The 21631-nt window shown below is 41.4% G+C and overlaps 1 protein-coding gene across 4 annotated transcripts in view; it reads left to right on the forward strand.

Moving 5' to 3' along the window:
• The window catches only part of LOC127421962 (zinc finger ZZ-type and EF-hand domain-containing protein 1-like), a 76447-nt gene that overhangs the window by 14204 nt on the left and 40612 nt on the right, over positions 1 to 21631 (forward strand). For 3 of the 4 annotated variants that reach the window (XR_007894121.1, XM_051665226.1, XM_051665242.1), the window contains 20 exons: positions 144 to 235; positions 2611 to 2756; positions 3084 to 3189; positions 3636 to 3854; positions 4068 to 4159; positions 4269 to 4453; positions 5194 to 5327; positions 5438 to 5508; positions 7166 to 7280; positions 7522 to 7681; positions 8879 to 9000; positions 9244 to 9366; positions 10297 to 10466; positions 11035 to 11116; positions 14386 to 14587; positions 15091 to 15239; positions 15343 to 15586; positions 16288 to 16367; positions 16463 to 16553; positions 16760 to 17243. Coding sequence is in view for 3 of the 4 variants with exons in the window: in XM_051665226.1 (XP_051521186.1) it covers positions 144 to 235; positions 2611 to 2756; positions 3084 to 3189; positions 3636 to 3854; positions 4068 to 4159; positions 4269 to 4453; positions 5194 to 5327; positions 5438 to 5508; positions 7166 to 7280; positions 7522 to 7681; positions 8879 to 9000; positions 9244 to 9366; positions 10297 to 10466; positions 11035 to 11116; positions 14386 to 14587; positions 15091 to 15239; positions 15343 to 15586; positions 16288 to 16367; positions 16463 to 16553; positions 16760 to 17243 (3067 nt within the window). In the remaining variant the exon portion in view is untranslated. The remainder of the gene's footprint in view (positions 1 to 143; positions 236 to 2610; positions 2757 to 3083; positions 3190 to 3635; positions 3855 to 4067; positions 4160 to 4268; positions 4454 to 5193; positions 5328 to 5437; positions 5509 to 7165; positions 7281 to 7521; positions 7682 to 8878; positions 9001 to 9243; positions 9367 to 10296; positions 10467 to 11034; positions 11117 to 14385; positions 14588 to 15090; positions 15240 to 15342; positions 15587 to 16287; positions 16368 to 16462; positions 16554 to 16759; positions 17244 to 21631) is intronic. The other variant, XM_051665236.1, reaches the window with a different exon arrangement.

The raw sequence follows: 21631 nt of genomic DNA on the forward strand, positions 1-21631 counted from the left end.
CACACCATACATTCACACTCTGCCTCATACAGGTTTTAAATAGAATTTTAGAGCTACTTTGTGGTATTTACATCTGAAATGATCAGAAAAAAAGGTATTCAAAGTTAATACTTTTAAAGTGAATGTTTAATGTGGACCTGCAGGTTTCCTGACAGAGAATGGAAAGAGGAAAGCCAGTGTGATTCTGTCCACTGAAGATCAGAGCTGCTTTCAGGTCACACAGATCAAGATAAAGGTGATACTATCTTCAGCTTTTTATATTATACATAGGTTATGTTCTTAAAAATGTAATTATATTAGCTTTAACGTATTTATTTCAGAACATTATAATGTTGGAAATGTATTGCACTTTAGACTTAAAACTTTGCTTTTTCCCTTTATGATTTGTAGTTAGTAGCACCTAATAACTATGCAAACAAAGTAATTTCTTAGAACACCAAATAGTTGTCCTAAAAATGTATGCCCTCATATGGTGACAGTGGGTCTTTGTTTTGGAATTTTTTAATCAATACCAACTATAGAAAGTCAGCTTTGTGGTTAACATTTTTTATTACAGTGTTTTCTTTACTTTTGCAACAACGTCTTAATGTTCTCTCATTGCATTGTCAAAAAAACAAGAGGTAGCCAGTGCTGTAACATCTGGAAAATCAGAAATTAGCTTTATCATTTCTGAATCAATGTAATGGTCAACATAGTGTGACTGCAAATCATGTTGATCAGTGCAAAATGTCATCTGCAACCTGGAACTAAACTCCTAACCTGATTTAAAGGAATATTCCAGGTGCAATACAAGTTAAGCTCAATCGACAGCATTTGTGGCATAATATTGATTACTAAAAAAATATATATTTTGACTTGCCCCTCCTTTTCTTTAAAAAAAAGCAAACATCTGGGCACTAAAAGTGAATGGGGCCATTCTGTAAACATTAAAATACTCACTGTTTCAAAAGTATAGCCACAAGATGTAAACAGTGATTGTTAACATGATTGTAGTGTGATAACATTTCTGTGTAAAGTTATATCCAATTGTAAAACTTTTTTCCATGACGATGTAATGTCAACAAACCCTAAAATGACTGTAAAAATGATGTTTTAAACAACTTTACTGCTCAAATAATACATTTATTTTAAAAGAGGAATTCATGTATTGACGCTGACTATCACCCCTGGAGTCGTGAGTTCGAATCCAGGGCGTACTGAGTGACTCCAGCCAGGTCTCCTAAGCAACCAAATTGGGTCGGTTTCTAGGGAGGGTAGAGTCACATGGGATAACCTCCTCGTGGTCGCGATTAGTGGTTCTCGCTCTCAACGGGGCGCATGATAAGTTGTGCGTGGATCGCGGAGAGTAGCATGAGCCTCAGCATGCTGTGAGTCTCCGCGGTGTCATGCACAATGAGCCACGTGATAAAATGCGCGGATTGACTGTCTCAGAAGTGGAGGCAACTGAGACTTGTCCTCCGCCACCCGGATTGAGGTGAGTAACCGCGCCACCACGAGGACCTACTAAGTAGTGAGAATTGGGCATTCCAAATTGGGAGAAAAAATAATTAAATAAAAGAGGAATTAATGTAAGTGCTTTTATAAAATTATAAGCTATCTGTCTTTAAATTCTCTAAAAATGTGCCCCATTCACTTCCATTGTAAGTGCCTCAATGTAACCTAGATTTTTTTTTTTTAAAGTAAAATAAATAAATAAATTAAAGAAATTTATTTTTGTGGAAAATCAACATTATGCCACAAATGCTGTCGATTGAGCTTAACTTCTGTTGAACCCAGAATATTCTTTTAAGGAGTGAATGCACTTTACTGCAGAGGAAAGCTATAGGCAGTTGTATTGCTGCCTAATCAGTTAATGGCTTAACCTACAGAGTTTTGAATGAATGCACTGGTCTCAGAACAGTTTGAATGGCACCTTATTTTCATCCTACCTCGGTTTTCAGGCTCCTAAGGCAGCATTTTCCAGCAGTCAGATGCAGCCAGTGGTGATCACGCCCACTGGGTCTTTGGTTTTTCATAAAGTCCCGATGTCCTTGTACGAGGACAACGTGATAAACAGTGTGCTTTCTTGTGATATATCACTGAAACTTTTAAATTGGCACATTAGTTAAAAGTACATATGTTACTCTTTTGACAGAAACAGATTATAATGTAAAAACTTAATGAGGTTTTTTACCAGGTGAACTTTTGTTTGGTCTGCTTATATAGAAGCATTTCACTTAAATTGCCTGCATCTTTTGTCATGTGGATAATTGGATAATTTAATGCTTAAATAAAAGCCTAGAGTCTCCCGATTTGAATTAATTTGAATTATGTACTGTATATGGTACAAGGTTAAACACACATTTCTAACAGACAAAATAATTAGTACCATAAAAAGAAGAAAATTATTTGGTAATAATATTTAAGTAATTTTATTAATACTTTGAGGTTTGCTCATGTTTGAAATACAGTTGTTTAATGTTATTTATTTTTCAAGTTTTACAATTGGCCACACCGCAACTGTAAACACATAAACTGAATCGATCTGCACATTGTAGTTTTGAAAATCAATATTTATTTGCATATTCAGCTCAGCATTACTGTAGACTCTGGTGTGTTCTTCCATCCCAGGTGCGTAAAGGAGCGATTGGTGCTAAATGTGGCTTGGTGTTTGCATACAATGACAGTGAGGCATTTGATGCAGATAAACACTTCAAAAGGTTCAAAAAGTATGACAGCTGGGACTACAAAGACTACAAGGAATTTGTCCAAGACAGGTACTGTATGTCAAATTCTTACTTGGTCTGTTTGAAAAGAATATTTGTGAATTTTTATTTTATTTTATTTAGTTCTACTGATTTATTTATCTAGAGTTAACAATGCAATAGATTAAACATTGTTGCTCACTAGCTACTGACTACTGTCCTCTTATTGTCCAGTGAATGTTAGTATATTTCGGTCTTGTAAGTGCATGTGTGTTGTGCAGCCAAGATAGCTGTAAATTCAATGAGAATGCACCTGTGAGTCAATTGAACTCTTGCTATTATCTAACTATGTACCCCACACACATTCTCACATATATTACATTCGCACACCCACTGTAGCACAAGGATACCAGAGACGAGTGAAGAGGAGCCGATTGGCTGGTTTGAGGTGGAGGAGGACTGGAACGATGTAGAGATCAAACTGCAGCAATGTCGAGTGTCAAAAGTATGAATTCATTGTTTCTATTTCTCTGTTTCTCTATTTGTCCTCTTGCACTCACTCTCTTTTTCTCTCACTCTCTCATTTAAAGGTGAAGTGTGTTATTTTTGCGTCACTAGCGGCTAGCCCGCCCCAAACTCATGGCATTGTTTGTGCTAATGTTGCTACTGTTTGTTGGGCTGCTCGGGATAGTCGAACAAGCAGCAATGTTTTGAAAGCGCTGCAGTGTTTACACTTTTCAGAGGAATCAGCTTATGAATGGCTCATTTATTTTGTTGTCTTTGCATATTAAGCTGGGATAGTGTTTCGTGGGCAAGTATTTCAACATCAAAAACTTACACAGATCACCTTAAAGAGTTGCACTTAAATATGGCAACTCCAAAAACTATAATTATATTCAATAGACATTCTTTTGCTACTACAGTTAACGCTCTCTATGTGTCTGTCTGTAGTTTTTGATGGTGAAGTTCCTGTGTGCCAGGCAGGACACAGCAGAGCGTTTGGGTGTTCAACAGGTGAGTTTCAGTGGGTATTTGTGTCCAGACTCTGAGCGTTTGGAGGATGTGGAGGATCTGAGCCCTCAGGCAGAGGGGAGCGTCTCGGCTCTGGTCACTGGCCTCACCCTCATGAAGAAAACCCTTTACTTCATCCAGCAGCTCACCAGAGACATGGTACATCCACCAAGCCCTCATTTATTCATTCTGAATGTTGTACATGTTATCAAATAGAAGCAGTTACACCAAGACTGTGATTTGGTTTAAACATTACTCTTTAATTCATAATCCTGTTTACCCACAAGTTTCTCTTGAATTCAGTGGCGCATCCATCCTAAATTTTCCAGCATGTCCATAGAGAGTTGTTTAAACTGTGAGCCTGTGTTACAGGATGTGTCTCTGTCCAAGCAGAAGTCCCTGCTGGACTTCAGTGACCTTAACCTGCTTCTGTTCTGGGACTTTTACCACAAACTCAGATCTGTGTAAGTAAAGCTGTAAACAAAATGAAAAACATGAATATATACTTGACTGGTCAGTATCTGTTGTAATGTGTTATCTCCTGTCTGTCTGTGTGTGTGCATACACTCTTAGTGAGGGTGAGGAAGCAGTAAAAACTCAAGTTCTGCTGCTTCAGCTGCTGCAGAACTGCTTCCCAATGCTGGCTAGCTTGACAGAAACCCAGCCGTCAGACATCACCACCTCATTGTCAGCATCAGCATCAGCAGAAGTGGACCCTGCAGAAGCTGTCAGCGAGCTCTACAGTCACTTGTGTCAAGGTGAGAACAAGCAAACTACTGTCATACCTCCATATGATGACTGTGCCAAACACCAGACAACACTGTGCTGGTTTGTTTTTAATGCCTCGCTGCTGCATGTGCAGGTCGTTTTGTGTTCCTGGAGCGCTGCTGGAGTCGCATATAAAGACTTGAACTAAGGGTCATAGTGCTCAACACGTTCATTACAGTACAGAACAACATATTAAAGGGATAGTTCACCCAAAGGTAAAAATTATGTCATCATTTACTCACCCTCATTTTTTTTCCAGAACCATATGACTTTCTTCTGCGGAACACAGAATGAAAAATTGTAATGCCGGTCTGTCTTTTTAGTACAATGGCTGTTGATAGTGACTTTCTTTAAAACTTAAATAGGGCCCAAAAGTATAATAAAAGTAGTCCATGTGACTCGTGCATCATATTCCTAATCTCAAGAAGGCATACGATAGGTTTTGGTAAGAAACTACCTGAAATGGAAGTAATTTTTTGGTGAAAATCTTGACTTCTGTTGCATGTTCATGAGTGTATGAGAGAAATAAATTTACATTTTTGGGTGAACTGTACCTTTAATTAACACCTCACATCAAATGCATTATATCCAGCTGACAGTGTGTCGATATGATGTTAAGGCAAAGATTCATGGCTAAAAGTAGATTGCTCAATGTGGCAGTAGTTTTAGATTGTAACGGTTCTTTGTGTCAATAGTTTGATACTATAACTGTTGGTTATGTGTTCTGCAGTGGTGGATGGGCCTGAAGGAGAGACTGCAGTGGAGAAAGCTCTGAGGAAAGAAGCTGTGAAAGCCATTCTCAATGGAGCTGCCATCTTCTTCCCTGACAAACAGAGCAGGAGAGATAAGCTTTTCCACATGATGGTAAGGCTGTGTGTATGTTGAGCTGTGAGATTAACTTTTTTGCTTATTATATAATTTATAAATTCCTTTATTGTTTTTTAATTAGTTTTTTTTATTGTTATTTATTTTAGAAAAATATAACAGAGGAAAATCAACCAGAGTCTGTGAAACTTACATTTGAGTCTCTCTGCAATTACTTCAGGTATTAAACTCCTATCTCTAAACCCTCTCAGTCAGATATTTTACTCCTCTGTCCCCACCTGTCCTGTCCTTTTCTATTCTGTTCCCATCCTTTCCCATCCTCTTTTTTTTTTTTTCTGTCCCCACTATGTCCTGCCATTTTCTATTCTGTCCCCATCCTGTCCTGTCCTCTTCTATTCTGTCCCAACCCTGTCCTGTCCTCTTCTATTTTGTCCCCATCCTTTCCTTTCCAGTCCTCTTCTATTCTGTCCCCGTCCTGTCCCATCCTTTTCTATTCAGCCCCCACTCTGTACCATCCTTTTCACTTCTGTCCCCATCCTGCCCTGTCCTCTTCTATTCTCTCCCCATCCTGCCCTGTCCTCTTCTATTCTCTCCCCATCCTGTCCTGTACTTTTCTATTCTGTTCCTGTTATTTCCTGTCCTCTTTTATATTGTCCCCATGTTCTCTTCTGTCCCCACCCTGTCCTGTACTTTTCTATTCTGTCCCCAACTTGTCTCGTCCTCTTCTGTTCTGTCCCCACCCTGTTCCTTCCTCTTCTATTCTGATCCCACCCTCTCCCATCCTTTTCTATTTTGTTCCCATCCTTTCCCATCCTCTTCTATTCTGTCCCCGTACTGTCCTGTACTCTTCTATTCTGTGCCCACTCTGTCTCATCCTTTTCACTTCTGTCCTCATCTTGTCCTGTTCTCTTCTATTCTGTCCCCATCCTGTCCTCTTCTATTCTGTCCCCACTCTGTCCCATCCTTTTTCATTTCTGTCCCCATCCTGTCATGTCCTCTTCTATTCTGTTCTCTTCCTTTCCCATCCTCTTCTATTCTGTCCCCATCCTGTCGCATCCTCTTCTATTCTGTCCCCGTCCTGTTCCATCCTCTTCTATTCTGAGCCCACTCTGTCTCATCCTTTTCACTTCTGTCCTCATCTTTTCCTGTTCTCTTCTATTCTGTCCCCATCCTGTCCTCTTCTATTCTGTCCCCACTCTGTCCCATCCTTTTCATTTCTGTCCCCATCCTGTCATGTCCTCTTCTATTCTGTTCTCTTCCTTTCCCATTCTCTTCTATTCTGTCCCCGTCCTGTCCCGTCCTCTTCTTTTCTGAGCCTATTTTGTCCTATCCTTTTCACTACTGTCTTCATTTTCCTGTTCTCTTCTATTCTGTTCCATCCTTTTCACTTCTGTCCCCATCCTTTCCTGTGCTCTTCTATTCTGTTCTCATCCTTTCCAGTCCTCTTCTATTCTGTCCCCAATGCTGTCCTGTCCTCTTCTATTCTGTCCCCATTCTGTCTCGGCCTCTTCTATTCTGTCCCCACCCATTCCCATCCTCTTCTATTCTTTCCCCGTCCTGTCCCGTCCTCTTCTATTCTGTCCCCACTCAGTCCCATCCCTGTCTTCTATTTTGTCCACATCCTGTCCTTAGCCTTTCCCATCCTCTTCTCATGCTGTCGTTTCCCATCCTCTTCTATTCTGTTCCTGTCCTGTCCTCTTTTTCTCTGTCCCTGTCCTTTCCTTTCCTCTTCTGTCCCAAAAACATATATTTTATCATAAATTACTCACTCCCATGTCATTCCAAACCCTGTCCTATCTTGTCCAGTTCTCTTCTCCTCTGTCCCCACCTTGTCCTGTACTTTCTGCTCTCACAAACTGCCACTAATTTGTTTCCAGTGATCAGGACCCGAAAGGTCTCCTCCTGCTGCCGCCTACAGGAGCCCCGTCTGACTTTAACATCTCACCTGTCTTGACCGTCATGGACACTCTGCTTATCGTGGCCACTAGTGAGGTATGTTCCCACATACTGACAGCCATCAGCCTCATCTAGTCACACGGACCGTCCACGCAGACCTTTGCAAATAACTGACACATGCTTTAGATATTTACAATTCACTAACATCTGTAAGCTGACAACCTGTGTTGTAATACACTTTGACAACTTGACTTACATGGTGATAGGTTTTGCTTTCCCATGTCTAGCTTTATGAAAAGTAACTTAATGTTTATTCATGTTAAAATGCCCCTTTCAGTGTGAGGTGTTGATGTTGGACTTGAGTGGAGGGTCCATTTGGAGGGTCCTGCTCTCTCTGTTCTGGGCTCTCCAGGGCAGTCTGCTCTCCTGGTGCTTCCTGCAGCTCAAAGGAGGAACAGCCACCTCTGCTAAACTAGCAAGGGAAATATTGCTTAAATGTTAGTGTGCTTTACTTGTTTCTTCAGTCTAGTTTTACAAAACCCTTCAAAATACTTCTCAGAAACAATGGTTTGGATTGTTAGTGGTGTTCTATGTTTGTTCATCTGAAGAGCAAAACTGATGAGTCATATGGTTTCAATCAGAGGACCAGTCCATTACAGTTGATCTTAATTTGCATAATATAGTTAAGAAAACATAACACAACATTTCATATTAAATAAAATGGTGAGTGTATGCAAATTTTGAGATGATCTTTTTAAGCATCATAATTGCTTCACACACAACTCATTAACTGAGACTGTCAACACTGCTAGCTAAGTGTATCCAATAACATATGTATAATGGCACCAGATATACCGGATGAAATGTGCTAGAGAAGACACAGCCTCTCATGTTTTCAGTGAGGTTGTCACGGCTAGCCTCTGAGACCCCTGACCAGAAATAGTATCTGAGGTTAAACCCATTCTTCATCGTCTATGTGGGACAGCACATGCTCTATGAATCTTATTAAAATGGATCCACTTCACTCAAGAAAAAAATCTGATCTTCAGTAAACATAAAGATGTAATATGTAGTCCAGTTCTTTATTTGCCTTAATGTTTTCCCTCGTAGTTAAAAGGTTTTGGTAAAACAACAAATTTATGTGATCTAACGTTCCAGTAACCAAGCTTTTTAGTCCAATTTTAAGATTGCATTGTCTGACTCCAGCCAGGTCTCCTAAGCAACCAAATTGGCCCAGTTGCTAGGGAGGGTAGAGTCAAATGGTGTAGCCTCCTCGTGGTCGCGATTAGTGGTTCTCACTCTCAATGGGGCACGTGGTAAGTGCATGGATCGCGGAGAGTAGTATGAGCCTCCACATGCTGTGAGACTCCGCGGTGTCATGCACAATGAGCCACGTGATAAAATGCGTGGATTGACTGTCTCAGAAGCGGAGGCAACTGAGACTTTTCCTCTGCCACCCGGATTGAGGTGGGTAACCGTGCCACCACGAGGACCTACTAAGTAGTGGGAATTGGGCATTCCAAATTGGGGAGAAAATGGGATAAAAAAAAAAGATTGCATTGTCAGCTATTTCTGATTGTCAGACAGGTAGAGGTGTAATCCACAATAAATGGTATTCAATTTGAACGTGAGAGATATTTGATTATTGTCTGTGACAGTGTTAATAAGTGTGTGCGGTTTCTCCTGGCTTGTAGATGTGGAACAGTTCCTGGTCGGTACCAGAGACATACTGAGTTCTCTGATGAATCGCTTCTCTGGAGCTGACATCATGGACAAACTCAGCAAATCCATCCTCGCCATGGCAACAAGACAGCTAGTAGCAAACCCTCTATCATACTACTACAAACTGTGTCTTTATCCTCTGATAGCTGCACTATACCTGTTCAACTGCTCGCATTACTGTTAAAACACAACAGATTAGTTAGAAAATGTTTATTAGTAGGGAGGAACTTTACTTTCTATGGTGATTCTATCGGTAATTAACAATATCATGATCTGTGGTTCCTTATCCATGGTGTTATATGTTTTGACTGAGTGTATGTATGGTGTCCTGTTGCAGACAATCTTCCTGCTGGAGCTGTGTGCTTTGGATATTCCTCACTGTGTGCTGCTCAGGAGATTCTATCCTCTGGCAGACCTACTCAAGAAGCTCTCCAGTGACACAGAGGACATCTTTTCTAAGGTCAGTAGGCTGTATGTGCGGTAAAGCATTTTTGTTCAGGTAAAATAAATTAAAATGAATGGTAATTCTTAGTTATTTCATGATTTTTAAATAGAAAGGAATGGTAATAGTGGAATAGTATTTTTGATAAAAATTTACGTTCACATGAGATGAAGACTTTTTTCAGATCAGTCTTTGAGAAAAAGCTGCTGTTTTTCCTACATATGGTGCTGGGCATCCATTCATGTGCGCCATGTTGAGATCACATGACCAGCCAAATTTTACTTGCTTTATCTCAATAAACCCCTGTAATTGGGTGCTTTCCTTCATGGAATGACTTAATCATGGCTGACTGTGAATATTGAATTATTTACTTTGGTACCTGAGAACTACTGTTTTTGCGTGATGCTGCATCTACACCACTAGGTATCACCACAACATAAACACAAATATTATTTAGCCCACCTTCAAAGTCGTTGTGAAGTGCCTTGAACGCAGTTCTATTTGGTGTTTTGATGTATATCCTTCTGCAACAGGAAATGGGGGCGCGTAGTAACCGAGGTAGTTTAGTGTATGAAACAGGGTTTTGGGAGGGAAACCGCACCACAGGGAAAAAAAATTCACCTCTCTGCATTTGCAGCTGCAACTGGAGCCAGGTTTGTGTACAAAGACAGGCTCTTGAAGGGGCTGAGTTAAAACTGTCTAAAAACTTTTGACTGTTGATTTAACTGCCAAGCAGCCTGGCAAGTCATGACATTTTGATTAATGATTTACGAGGTCAACATTTTTTTTTTAACAGTTATGCATGGTTCATAATAAGTCCAGTAGCATGCATTAAGAAAATAAATTGGGTCAATTTTGATTTAATGCAGACTTGAAGTAAGATTATCAAGCCATCAATAATTAAATGAAAGAATAAGAGTTTTTTTTTTATGTTTTGTATGTTTGTAGGTTGATATGGAGGGCTGTCAGCAGACTCAGCAGCCTGTGGTATTGAGGTCGTGGCAGATGGAGTCCCCTCATAACTACGAGAATAGCAGACATGAGACCACCGTCTTTGTCTGTCCTGGGGCTATGTCCTTCGAGGTGGAGTTTGATGAACGCTGTGAAACGGAGAAAAGGTGTGAAGAACTCTCTGTTGCCACCTTCTGCCAATAGCAGGACTCAAGCAAACTCTTGCCTGTCACAGAAACCTTCATGTAGCTTGAGTTCAGTCGTTTGCCTGTTTAACTTTTAGTATGTATTAGGGCTGCATGATTATGACAAAAATCATAATTGTCGATTATTTCCCTTGATATTGTAATTGTGATTAATTTCGATTAATAGAATTTACACTAAAATACTTATTTTGGGTGGATCAACTGCATGCTGTATTCTTTATATTGGCTACACATCCAAAACAAGCTGAAAACTATGTTCTTGGTGACTTTATTGCTGTTTTATAAAACAGTAAATCAAGACTAGTTACCTAACTGGTCAACTTTACATTGGCCCTCTCAGAAGCTTAAAAAACAAAGCTGTTATTCAAATTTTTAATAAATCATACACAGAAGTGAGCAATGGACGTGTCTGATTGGTTGAAATGATCAACCACTGCAAAAACATATGTTAAATAGAAAATTAAATGGAAATTGACGCAACATGTGTATCTATGTATTGTATTCAGACTGATGTGTGTTATTGTTATAGATACGACTATCTGGAATTCACTGATGCCAGGGGTGGAAAAGTGCGATACGACATGAAGGTCGGCACGGAGAAATGGCCAAAGGTACAGTGCGAACATTTTTATATTAGTCTATTGTAAATACTGTATATTCATAAAACAGATTGTTTCAACTCTAAATTCTGAATGTATGAGTCGTGTTTGAAACCGTTTTAATGACTATAAATGCACACCTCTGACTGCACATTATAATAATGCGCTACATAGCTTGGCAACCATAACCTTTAAACATTGGTGTCTTTCAATCCTGTGGTAAAATCACTGTAATGCAGTGGTTCTCAAAGTGTGGGTCGGTATTGTAAGGGGGGCACGGAAGATTGCCCCATTCTCAAATCTCATTCACTTTCACGTATTCAAAAAATTAGCCACAATACATGCAAGAACCAATGTACGCAATTTCTTTTCCTCCGCCTTTTTCCCCTGCAGCGCCTGTGTCCTGTGCGCACAGCTTTCGGCGGCCTGATGCATTTATACTTGTGTGCTGTCAGGTGCGCTCACTGCGCTACACTTATGTAAAGACGTTTTCGTGCGTGCCAGATTTGCATGGGTGAAGAGGTGAATTAACACTTAAATTTCAGTTTGTTCCTCACACAACACTATCGCATGGCTTCATAGGAATTTAAATATACTGTAGCACACGAGTGATTTGGATGATGTCATATGAGGAGGGTGAGTAAATGATGTCAGAAATGTGCAAGCTATTAACATTACTCCAGCAGCAGTATCACTTACTATCTTTGGATGTTTTACAAGTAAATAGGCCTTATAAAAATGATTTATGTGTTTATGTAACATAGAAAGTATACAGAATATGATTTAAGCCTGTAGTAAGGACTGTAAAGGGATGGATCAACGAAGCAGAGCTGGAACTACAAGCCTGCTTTGACTGCACTGATTGGAGTGTTTTTGAGGCTGCAGCCACAGACCTGGATGAGTTTACAGATACTGTTACATCATATATCAGTTTCTGTGAGGATATGTGCATTCCTACTAGGACTTATTTAACATTTAACAATGACAAACTGTGGTTTACAGCGGAACTCGGGCAGCTCCGTCAGGCCAAAGAGGATGCTTACAGAGTTGGGGATAAAGTCTTGTACAATCAGGCCAGGAACACACTGAATAAGGGAATCAGAGTGGCTAAAAGAAGATACTCTGAGAAGCTGAAAAACAAGTTTTCAGCTAATGACCCTGCATCAGTGTGGAGTGGCGTGAAACAACTTAAGAATTACAAGACTCCTACCCCCAAGCCTGTGGTGGACCAACAACTGGCTGACGACCTGAATGTGTTCTACTGCAGATTTGAAAGTCCCAATCTCACACCCCACACCCACTCTGACCTTCACTTCACACAAACACCAACACCTCCTGCAACCCCCCTCCTCCCCCCTCCTGCTACTCAACCTGCACTTAAGATCTGTGAAGATGAAGTGAGCCACGTCTTTCGACAACAAAGGATAAGGAAAGCACAGGGCCCAGATGGCGTTTCACCTGCACGTCTTAGATCCTGTGCTAACCAGCTGGCCCCCATCTTCACACAGATCTTCAATAGATCACTGGAGCAGTGTGAAGTCCCATGCTGCTTCAAACGTTCCACTATCATCCCCATCCCAAAGAAACCAAAAATCACAGGACTTAATGACTACAGAACTGTCGCCCTGACGTCTGTGGTCATGAAGTCATTTGAGAGACTGGTGTTGGCCCACCTGAAGGACATCACTGGACCCTTACTAGATCCCCTTCAATTTGCTTATTGAGCAAACAGGTCTGTGGATTATGCAGTCAACTTGGGATTGCATCATATCCTGCAACATCTGGACAGACCAGGGACATATGCAAGGATCCTTTTAGTGGACTTCAGTTCGGCTTTCAACACCATCATCCCAGCTATTCTCCGGACTAAATTACACCAACTCTCTGTTCCCACGTCTATCTGTCAGTGGATTACCAACTTTCTAACAGACAGGCAGCAGCTTGTGAGACAGGGGAAATTCACTCCCAGCACCTGTACAATCAGCACTGGTGCCCCCCAGAGATGTGTGCTCTCCCCACTACTCTTCTCCCTCTACACCAAAGATTGCATTGCCAAGGACCCCTCTGTCAAGCTCCTGAAGTTTGCAGACGACACCACTGTCATCGGACTCATCTGAGATGACGATGAGTCTGCATACAGAAGGGAGGTTAAACAGCTGCCTGTCTGGTGCAGTCAAAACAAGAGCTGAACATGCTCAAAACGGTGGAAATGATTGTGGACTTTAGGAGGAACTCCCCAACACTGTCCCCCCTCACCATTCTAAACAGCACTGTGGCAGCAGTGGAGTCATTCAGGTTCCTGGGCACTACCATATCACAGGACCTGAAGTGGGAGACCCACATTGACTCCATTGCGAAAAAGGCCCAGCAGAGGTTGTACTTCCTTCGCCAGTTGAGGAAGTTCAACCTGCCACAGGCGCTGCTGATACAGTTCTACTCAGCGGTCATTGAGTCTGCCCTCTGCACTTCATTAACTGTCTGGTGTGGTTCTGCTATGAAATCAGACATCAGAAGACTACAAAGGACAGTTTGGACTGCTGAGAGGATTATTGGTTGCCCCCTGCCTCCCCTTCAATAACTATACACTTCCAGTGTGAGGAAAAAGGCTGGAAAAATCACTCTGGACCCCACTCACCCTGCCCACTACCTTTTTGAACTGTTGCCTTCTGGTCGACGCTTCAGAGCTCTGAGCACCAGAACCGTCAGGCACAGGAACAGTTTTTCCCCCAGGCTATCCATCTTATGAACAGTTAAAACTGCCCGTTTGAGCAATAATTAATGTGCAATACACAACTTAGTCTTTTTATATTATCCAACACATCCTACCTCTTCTGCCATTACATTCCCTTGCACTGTACACAACCGGTTTGTATTTAGATTTGCACTACATATGTGTATGTGTGTGTGTATGTATGTATATGTATGTATATATATATTCATATATGTGTATATGTATGTATGTATGCATGTGTGTGTGTGTGTAATATATATATATATATATAATGTATGTATGTATGTATATATATATATATATATATATATATGTATATATATATATGTATATGTGTATGTATGTATGTGTGTGTATATATATATATATATATATATATATATATATATATATATATATATATATATATATATATATTGTCTATTGTGTATTCTATATATACTTTCATACTTCCATTTATCTTTTCAAATGCACTGTTTCAGTCTGCTGCCATATCCCGAGGAATAATACAGTTAAGTCTTATGTTTAATAAATAGTGTTTTCTTTTCAGAAAGTGACATTTAAAGCGGGTCCCCAGCTTCAGTTTCTGTTCCACTCAGACAGCAGTAATAGCGAGTGGGGTTACAAGTTCACAGTGACCGCGTACGGCCTGCCAGACGTTACTGTTTCCTGGACGTCTGATCTGCAGCTCCTCGTGTCCAGGCTGATGGGCCGTCTGGCCTCACGCACCATGGCTTTGAAATCACCTTACGGTAAGAGTACATACACACACACTGCAGGGTCTGTTTTCAGCAATTTGCATACCTCCGGAACACAGAAAATGTTCATTTCTAGAAATAATTTATTGTTGTGAAATGATTTGCTGAAAAACAGGCAAGGGCTTTGTCATGCATATTGATACAAAATTGTCTAATGACTATGAGACACTTACCAGACATGATGCTATAAAACAACAAGAGGTGATGTTTTTTAGGTGAAGTAGCAGTGGGTAGCTCCATCCACTGTCTGTCACTGTATGACTTATTGTGTCACGTCATGTAGCATTTATGCTTTTAGTGTGGATAGATAAGTTTATCTGTCAGTGCCTGGTCAGCAAAAAGTGTATGGGAGGGACCTTGTTTTTTTTTTTTTTTTCTACTATATTTGCCTAGTCTTGCAATTTAAGGCGACCCCTTTGGTCTTTCTTGTAGCAAAAGCGTAAACGCACACAGACTTACATTGATGATCTTGTTTCCTGGCTGTCTTCCTCTTTAAGAGATCCGTGGTGTGAAGGAATTGCCTGCAGGTGTGATGAATCATGTGCTGTCCTCTCCTCTATGGAAGCCTTTGTTCAGACATGGACTGAGTGGTTTTCCCGGCAGAGAAAAGTTAGCATTGGCCAGCCTGGAAAGTGCACAAGTGAGGGTACATAAGTGTACTTGATGTATGTGAGCATGTTTAAGTCCAAGAAAGCATCTGTACTTATTCTAATAACATTTATGCTTTGTGTACTATTATTGTTCCACAGGAAGCGTCAGCTCATTTAAAAGATGATTTGGTGGAGTTCCTTATGGAGTTTGCCCATTGGAATCTTTCCCAGGATTCTTCTGATAGCAGAGCAGAGCTCATGAGGACTCTAATGATGACCTGCAAGAAGCAGCTAATCAGGAACGAGATTGCTGCAGGATGCAAAGTGGACCAGGCTGTGAATGCAGCCTGGGCAGCCATGGTGTATCACACACCAGCATTTCACCATAGTCTTAGGAGCTTTGGTAAATAAAGGCTCTGTTTCATATAAAATGTGTCTGCAGGCCACGGTCTCTGACGCTTTCTGCCTTTCCATCATTTTGTGCGTTCTCATAGTGTTGTAGTTGCAGCAAATTATTGAGGCATAATGCCATTTTTATGCCACGTTGCTCATAACAGTTGTCAGTTGAGGGCACTGTTTTGCTGTTTTTGACAACTGTTTCCGCTGGTGTCTGTCTCAAAAATGCTCACTTGGTATCTTTGGAGTGCTGGGTTTTGGAAAAAAGGGAGCGTGGCTAATCCAACGGCTCAGCTTGTGAACATTTTAGAATGGCTAAAATCGCTTGCAGCACCTTTAAGTTCTTAGACAAAGACAGCAGCTTTACTAAGTTTATGTTTCTGTAGCTCAACTGATAGAGCATGGCCCTAGCAACGCAAAGGTCATGGGTTTGATTCACGTGGAACTCTGATTAAATGTGTTTACTGTGTATATGTTGGATACACTGTAAATCGCTTTGGATAAAAGTGTCTGCCAAATGCATAACATGGAAATCTCAAGTTTTTATGTGGCCATAGTATTCAAATGTTCATGTATTGCTGTATTTCATCCGCCCACTTTATTGAAGTCATTACACTATAAAAAGAAATGTCATATCTAATCTTTCAAATATACTTTAAAATGTGTAATTTTGACCCCATTTCTCCTGTCCCCTTTCCCCTGGATTAGTTGCTAAAAGCGGTCAGAGCAGTCTTAGCGATGACCTCATGCAGGTCTACGCACTGGCAGATGGCATCAAAACATGGATGGTGAGTCTGGCTTATGATTCGTGCTTTGACAATAAATGGTAGTTTAAAAAAAAAAAATTTAATTGTCACCTCTGTTTTTTTTACCCGTTTGGTAGTTGGAGATGAAACAGCGCTACCTTGTGGATAAAATGAACGGACTAGAGGAAAAAGAGGAAGGACAGAATGAGGTTACTATGGAGTCACTTGGTAAGTTTTTCTGCCAAAAAACACTTATACATATCAAAAATACTGAGTGTACTAAGTCTGTCAGCGATTTTTTTTTTTATAATTTTTTTTTTTTTTTTTTTCATTTAGAACCCCACCTTGTTTGCAAATATCCAGTTGGGGAAAAACCCTGATTTATATTTTGTTTTTTCTCACTTTCCTTTCTCTCTCTTTTTCTCTCTCTACAGCTGAGATTTGCATCAGTAGAAGTTTGTTCCTCTTCAGATTCAGTCCCTGTAGAGGAAGCTCTTCACCTCCAGAACAAGAGCCCTTCAGAGCAGAAGAGGGTGCTTGTGCTGGTCCTCTTCTCCGATCAGTTTCCACATCAGAGGGAGACTTCCAGCCCAGTCCCTCTCCTTCAATCTCCCAGACGCCCGAGGGAGCAGAACGGGCACAGGACCAGGCGTTCTCTGCTTCAGTGGATGCTGGACGTTCTAGCAGTGTTTGTGCACAGGGTGCCACAGGCTCCTCAGAAAGTCTTCAGGCCCACACAGGAGAGCCTCTGTCCCCGTTAATCTTCCCACGAAAAGCACCCTTCAGTCGGGGACGCCTGAGGCTCCTTTCCTTACGATCAATGGAGGAGCCTCGCGTGGTGCCACCTATTAAAGAACGCTTCCCTATCCTCAAACACATCCTCTGCTTTGTGAAGGACATGGTCATCAGTGAAAGCAGGTATGAACCAAGTACCTCATGACACCAGATAATGCTTATATTTGTGTTTCTATGATTCAACAGATTTTGGCTTAAGAACTTAAGGGATAGTGCACCCAAAATGAATAAATTATTTAATCATTTACTCATGTCACTGTAAAGTTGTACGACTTTCTTTCTTGTGCTAATTGTCTTTTTTCCTAAAAATTTCCTGTCGGCTTTTTTCCATAGAGTAAAAGTGAATGAGGACCTGGGATTTCAAGCTCCCAAAATGGCGAAAAATTAGGGCTGAACAGTTAATCAAAATAAAATCAAAATCACAATATGATATAGTGCGATTATCAAACTACAAAGGCTGCGATTTAATTAAATACTTAAATAGTCTGCACACGCTACTCGCTGCGCTTACTGTCTGTGCGCAGCTCTGTTCTCTGTAGTGTTCACATACTCAAAGCATTTCTCTTCCTTCATGTCTTCCTCCAGTGTACCACCAAAATAAAGGCCTGCATAGCTATGCCGCCTGCAGGTTAATAAAATATTACATAAATATGGTACAGTTTTATAATAATAATAATAGTTTTTGTTGTTAATATTAAACAACAATTTATTTCCATAAACATTTCTTAACTTATTATTGGTTTCCAAAAAATAATTATGAAAAGTGGGCTGAGACCCTTTCACAAAGTTGACAAAAACAGGTACACAGCGAACAGATACAATGTGAAGTTGAAGTAAATATTTTTCTATTTACTTAGTCTGGTTCTTTTCAAGAGGACTTAAATGTGAATGCTAGTTACCTAAGTAGCTGGTTCTGTGAATTCTGTATGACTGCCAGAGGCGGTGCTTAGCACTAGTGGATAATTGCAGCGGTAGCCAGATAGATTGAGAAAATTTATCAGCAAAGTCATGTCATGATGCAGACCGAGCCACAAGGATAAAATCCACAGCAGCTCGGTGCCCTGCCTCGGAACAACATTCCGAATGACAAGGAACTCTGGTGGTCATCTGGAATTCACAGAACCACAGTTACATACGTAACTAGCGTTATGTTTCATTCCTCCTGACCGCTAGAGGTGGTGGATCATCAAGTTCGCTTCAGAAGAACTGAAGCGGAGATGACCAAGTAGCCGCCACGCAGACGTCCGCCAAGGAAACTCCCCGGAAAGCAGCCCAAGAGGAAGAGACAGCCCGACTAGAATGGCAAGTAATACCTTCTGGTAAGGGTTGTTGAGCCTTACTATATGCCAATTTTATCACCTCCACAATCCAACGTGACAGTCTCTGCTTGGACAAAGGTGCACCGGGTTCAACCGTAAACTGTTGTTCCACCTCTGAAGGGGCCTGAGATGGAGTAAACCCGATAGTATCACAGATGAGGCAGCAGTCAACATCCCCATTAGCTGTAGAAAGGCACCATAAGAAAGTTTTGCCCCCAGTCGGAATCTGTGGAGTAGATGATGAAAACTGACTGTCCGAGCGTGTGACAATGTTGCAGACATTGCCAGAGAATCCAGAGTCAGTCCGATAAAAGTTATGGACTGCACTGGAACCAGACAACACTTCGTTTCATTCACAGTGATGTCCAGCCCTTTGATATGCTCTAGCAGTATCCTGGTGTTGCGAAGAGCATGTAGTCTCATTGGGGCACAAAGCAGCCAATCGTCTAAATAGGACAGGAGTCTCATGCCTTTGGACCAAAGAGGAGACAGGGCTGCACTCATACATCTCGTAGAAACACGATGTGCCAGAGACAGACCGAATGGTAACAGTTTGAACTGATAAACTTGATCTTGGATGCTTAACCATAAAAACTGCCTGTGGTGAAGTGCGATGGGAACATGAAAATAAGCGTCCTTCAGATCTACACTCACAAACCAGTCTCCTTTCATCACAGACCAAAGAATGTCGGCTGTGCGCAACATTCAAAAGGGAAGCGACTTTAAGAACACATTCAGTCGTCGTAAGTCCAGAACTGGACAAAAAACGCTGTCCTTTGGAACGAGGAAGTATGTGGAGTAAAAGAAGTCCCTTTGACTGCGGGGAAGAACTTTCTCTATAGCTCCCTTCTCCAAAAGAGAATAAATTTCTAGAGAAAGAGCCATTACATGTGTTGTATCCTCAACAACTGTCAGGAGAATTCCTGAAAACTTGGGTGGCCGGTGTCGGAACTGCAGAGTATATCCCCTGCTCAAAGTTGCAAGAATCCAGGGGTCTGGCACTGAGGTTCTCCAATAGTTTAGATGTTGAAAGGAGAAACGATGACTGCCGGCCTGAGCGCTTCAGGGTTTGTGGTTCCTGTCTGTAGTACCGACGGGAGGGTGCTGACATGTTACCCCCTGAGGCTGACAGTGAAACGGACGATGGCCCTGGGCCTCCTCAGCACCCCGAGGATGCTGTGGGGCCTGAGGTTGGGAAGTTGTGTGGTGACTAATTATCTGCTCTGGCATCATGTAACGATGATGAGCTGGAGCTGGTGGCATTCTAAAAGTAGGCGCTGTGGGATCTGAGTCAGTTGTCGTGAAGTAAGTTGCTGAAAACCTAATTCTCTTCTCCAATACCATAGAGACATTAGGGCCAAACAGATGTCCTGGAACAATTGGCAGTTCCCTCACGGTCTTTTTACAATCTTCAGGCAGCTTAGCCTGAGCAAGCCACACCGGCATCAACCAAATCCTCATAATGAAAATGCAAATTGGACGCGCTCATGGAAAGAGCATCCAAACCAACATTATGTGGAGTTTGAAAATCATCATCCACTGGAGTGTTCTTAGTAGTCGTGGCCGATACTGTGGGTTGGAGAGCTTGATGAAGATGCTTCATCCCGGCCATTTATGAAGAGAGATTAGCAATAGTCTTCGAAAGCAAATGTTCAGAACTGTTAGTTTGCAAGACAGCTTTCTTCTTCGCTGACGAAGTGCTAGCTGCGGCCGATGTACGGCGCTTATGAACGTGCCGTGGGGCTAAATCCGGCTGCGTGAGGCTAACAGGCGATTGAGGGTCCAGCTTGGAGAGGCGAAGCTGCCTCTCTGACATCGGTAGCATATTACAGTGCAAGCACAGGTCCGTCAAGGCTTCCCATAAATGTAGAATCCCTAAACATGATGGGCAGCGATTGTGTCCGTCATCGGGGAGAAGTATATTCGGACACAGTTTACAACACGGTGGAAAGCTGGTGACGAGAGAGCTGTGTGCCATGATTCAGCCTAATAATATGCACCCTCGATTAGGACTGTTGGGAATCACAAAACAGTCATGATTATAACAGCGAGCTCGGAGAATTGAAAAACCAAATATCTTCAGAAAGAACCGAAAGATACAAGCACCTAGAACACGTAAGTGAATCAGGCTGGCCGTCGGATAGCACCGAATGGTACTAATGACACGATAGTTATACACAATAGTAACTATACCGTACAGAAGTGAAAAATAATAATAATAACAATTTTAGGTTGCGGGGAACCGTAACCTAAGCGCGGTCACACACCAGCCACCGTATAATACCGTGAAGCACAGGGTGTCGCCGACACTAACAATCAGTATAAAATAAATGCATTCACATATTATGTAATATGAGAAATCCGTCCAGATGATGGTGTAGAGTGCACTGTCACAGCTCGAGAGGGTAAATCCTCGCAACTCTTGTAAGCTGCACTGAACAGCGTGGGAGAAGATAACAACCTGTCATATAGCGAGAAAGCGAAATGGGCAGGGCACCGAGCTGCTGTGGATTTATCCTTCATGACGTGACTGTGTTGATACATTTTCTTGACCTATCTGGCTGGCGTTGTGATTATCCACTAGTGCTAAGCACTGCCTCTGGCGGTCAGGAGGAATGAAACAGAACACCCTTTCTTAAACAGTATATTTATTGGCAGTAAAGCATGTTTGCTTATGATTAAAACGTGGAGTAAGTCATTTTAATCCAATACACTTTTTGTCAAATTCTGTGAATATCTCTTCACGGTCCGCTGAAAAAAAAATCTGGTGTTTGTACACAGCCCTGGCTCTGAAAATGGGAAAATAAACAAAGTTTATTTTTATATTAAACACAACACTATTGCGCATACATGAATTTGGGGGGCAGAGTTTCTGAAGGAGTACTGTAGGGAGGGGTTTGTTTGTTTGGCTGTTGAGTTCAAATATCAAAGGTTGTTTTTTTGTTTGTTTTTTTAGATGTTAATAATCATATCACAGTTTAAAATCGCAACTGCAATATTTTTCAAAATAATCGTTATAACAGGTTCAAGGAATGAGAAAGCGGGAGATGGCAAATCCAACTCAAATGTAAATTTATTAATAACACAAACATGTTCGTTTGAAAGCGCAACAGTGTAGCTTCAGGTAAATCACTCAACAGGTTCTCTCATGGAAACGGCAGTGGCCAACACACGTAGCTTGTCAGCTGGGTT

The sequence above is a fragment of the Myxocyprinus asiaticus genome, chromosome 3 (assembly GCF_019703515.2).
Source record: "Myxocyprinus asiaticus isolate MX2 ecotype Aquarium Trade chromosome 3, UBuf_Myxa_2, whole genome shotgun sequence".
NCBI classification, from domain to species: domain Eukaryota; kingdom Metazoa; phylum Chordata; class Actinopteri; order Cypriniformes; family Catostomidae; genus Myxocyprinus; species Myxocyprinus asiaticus.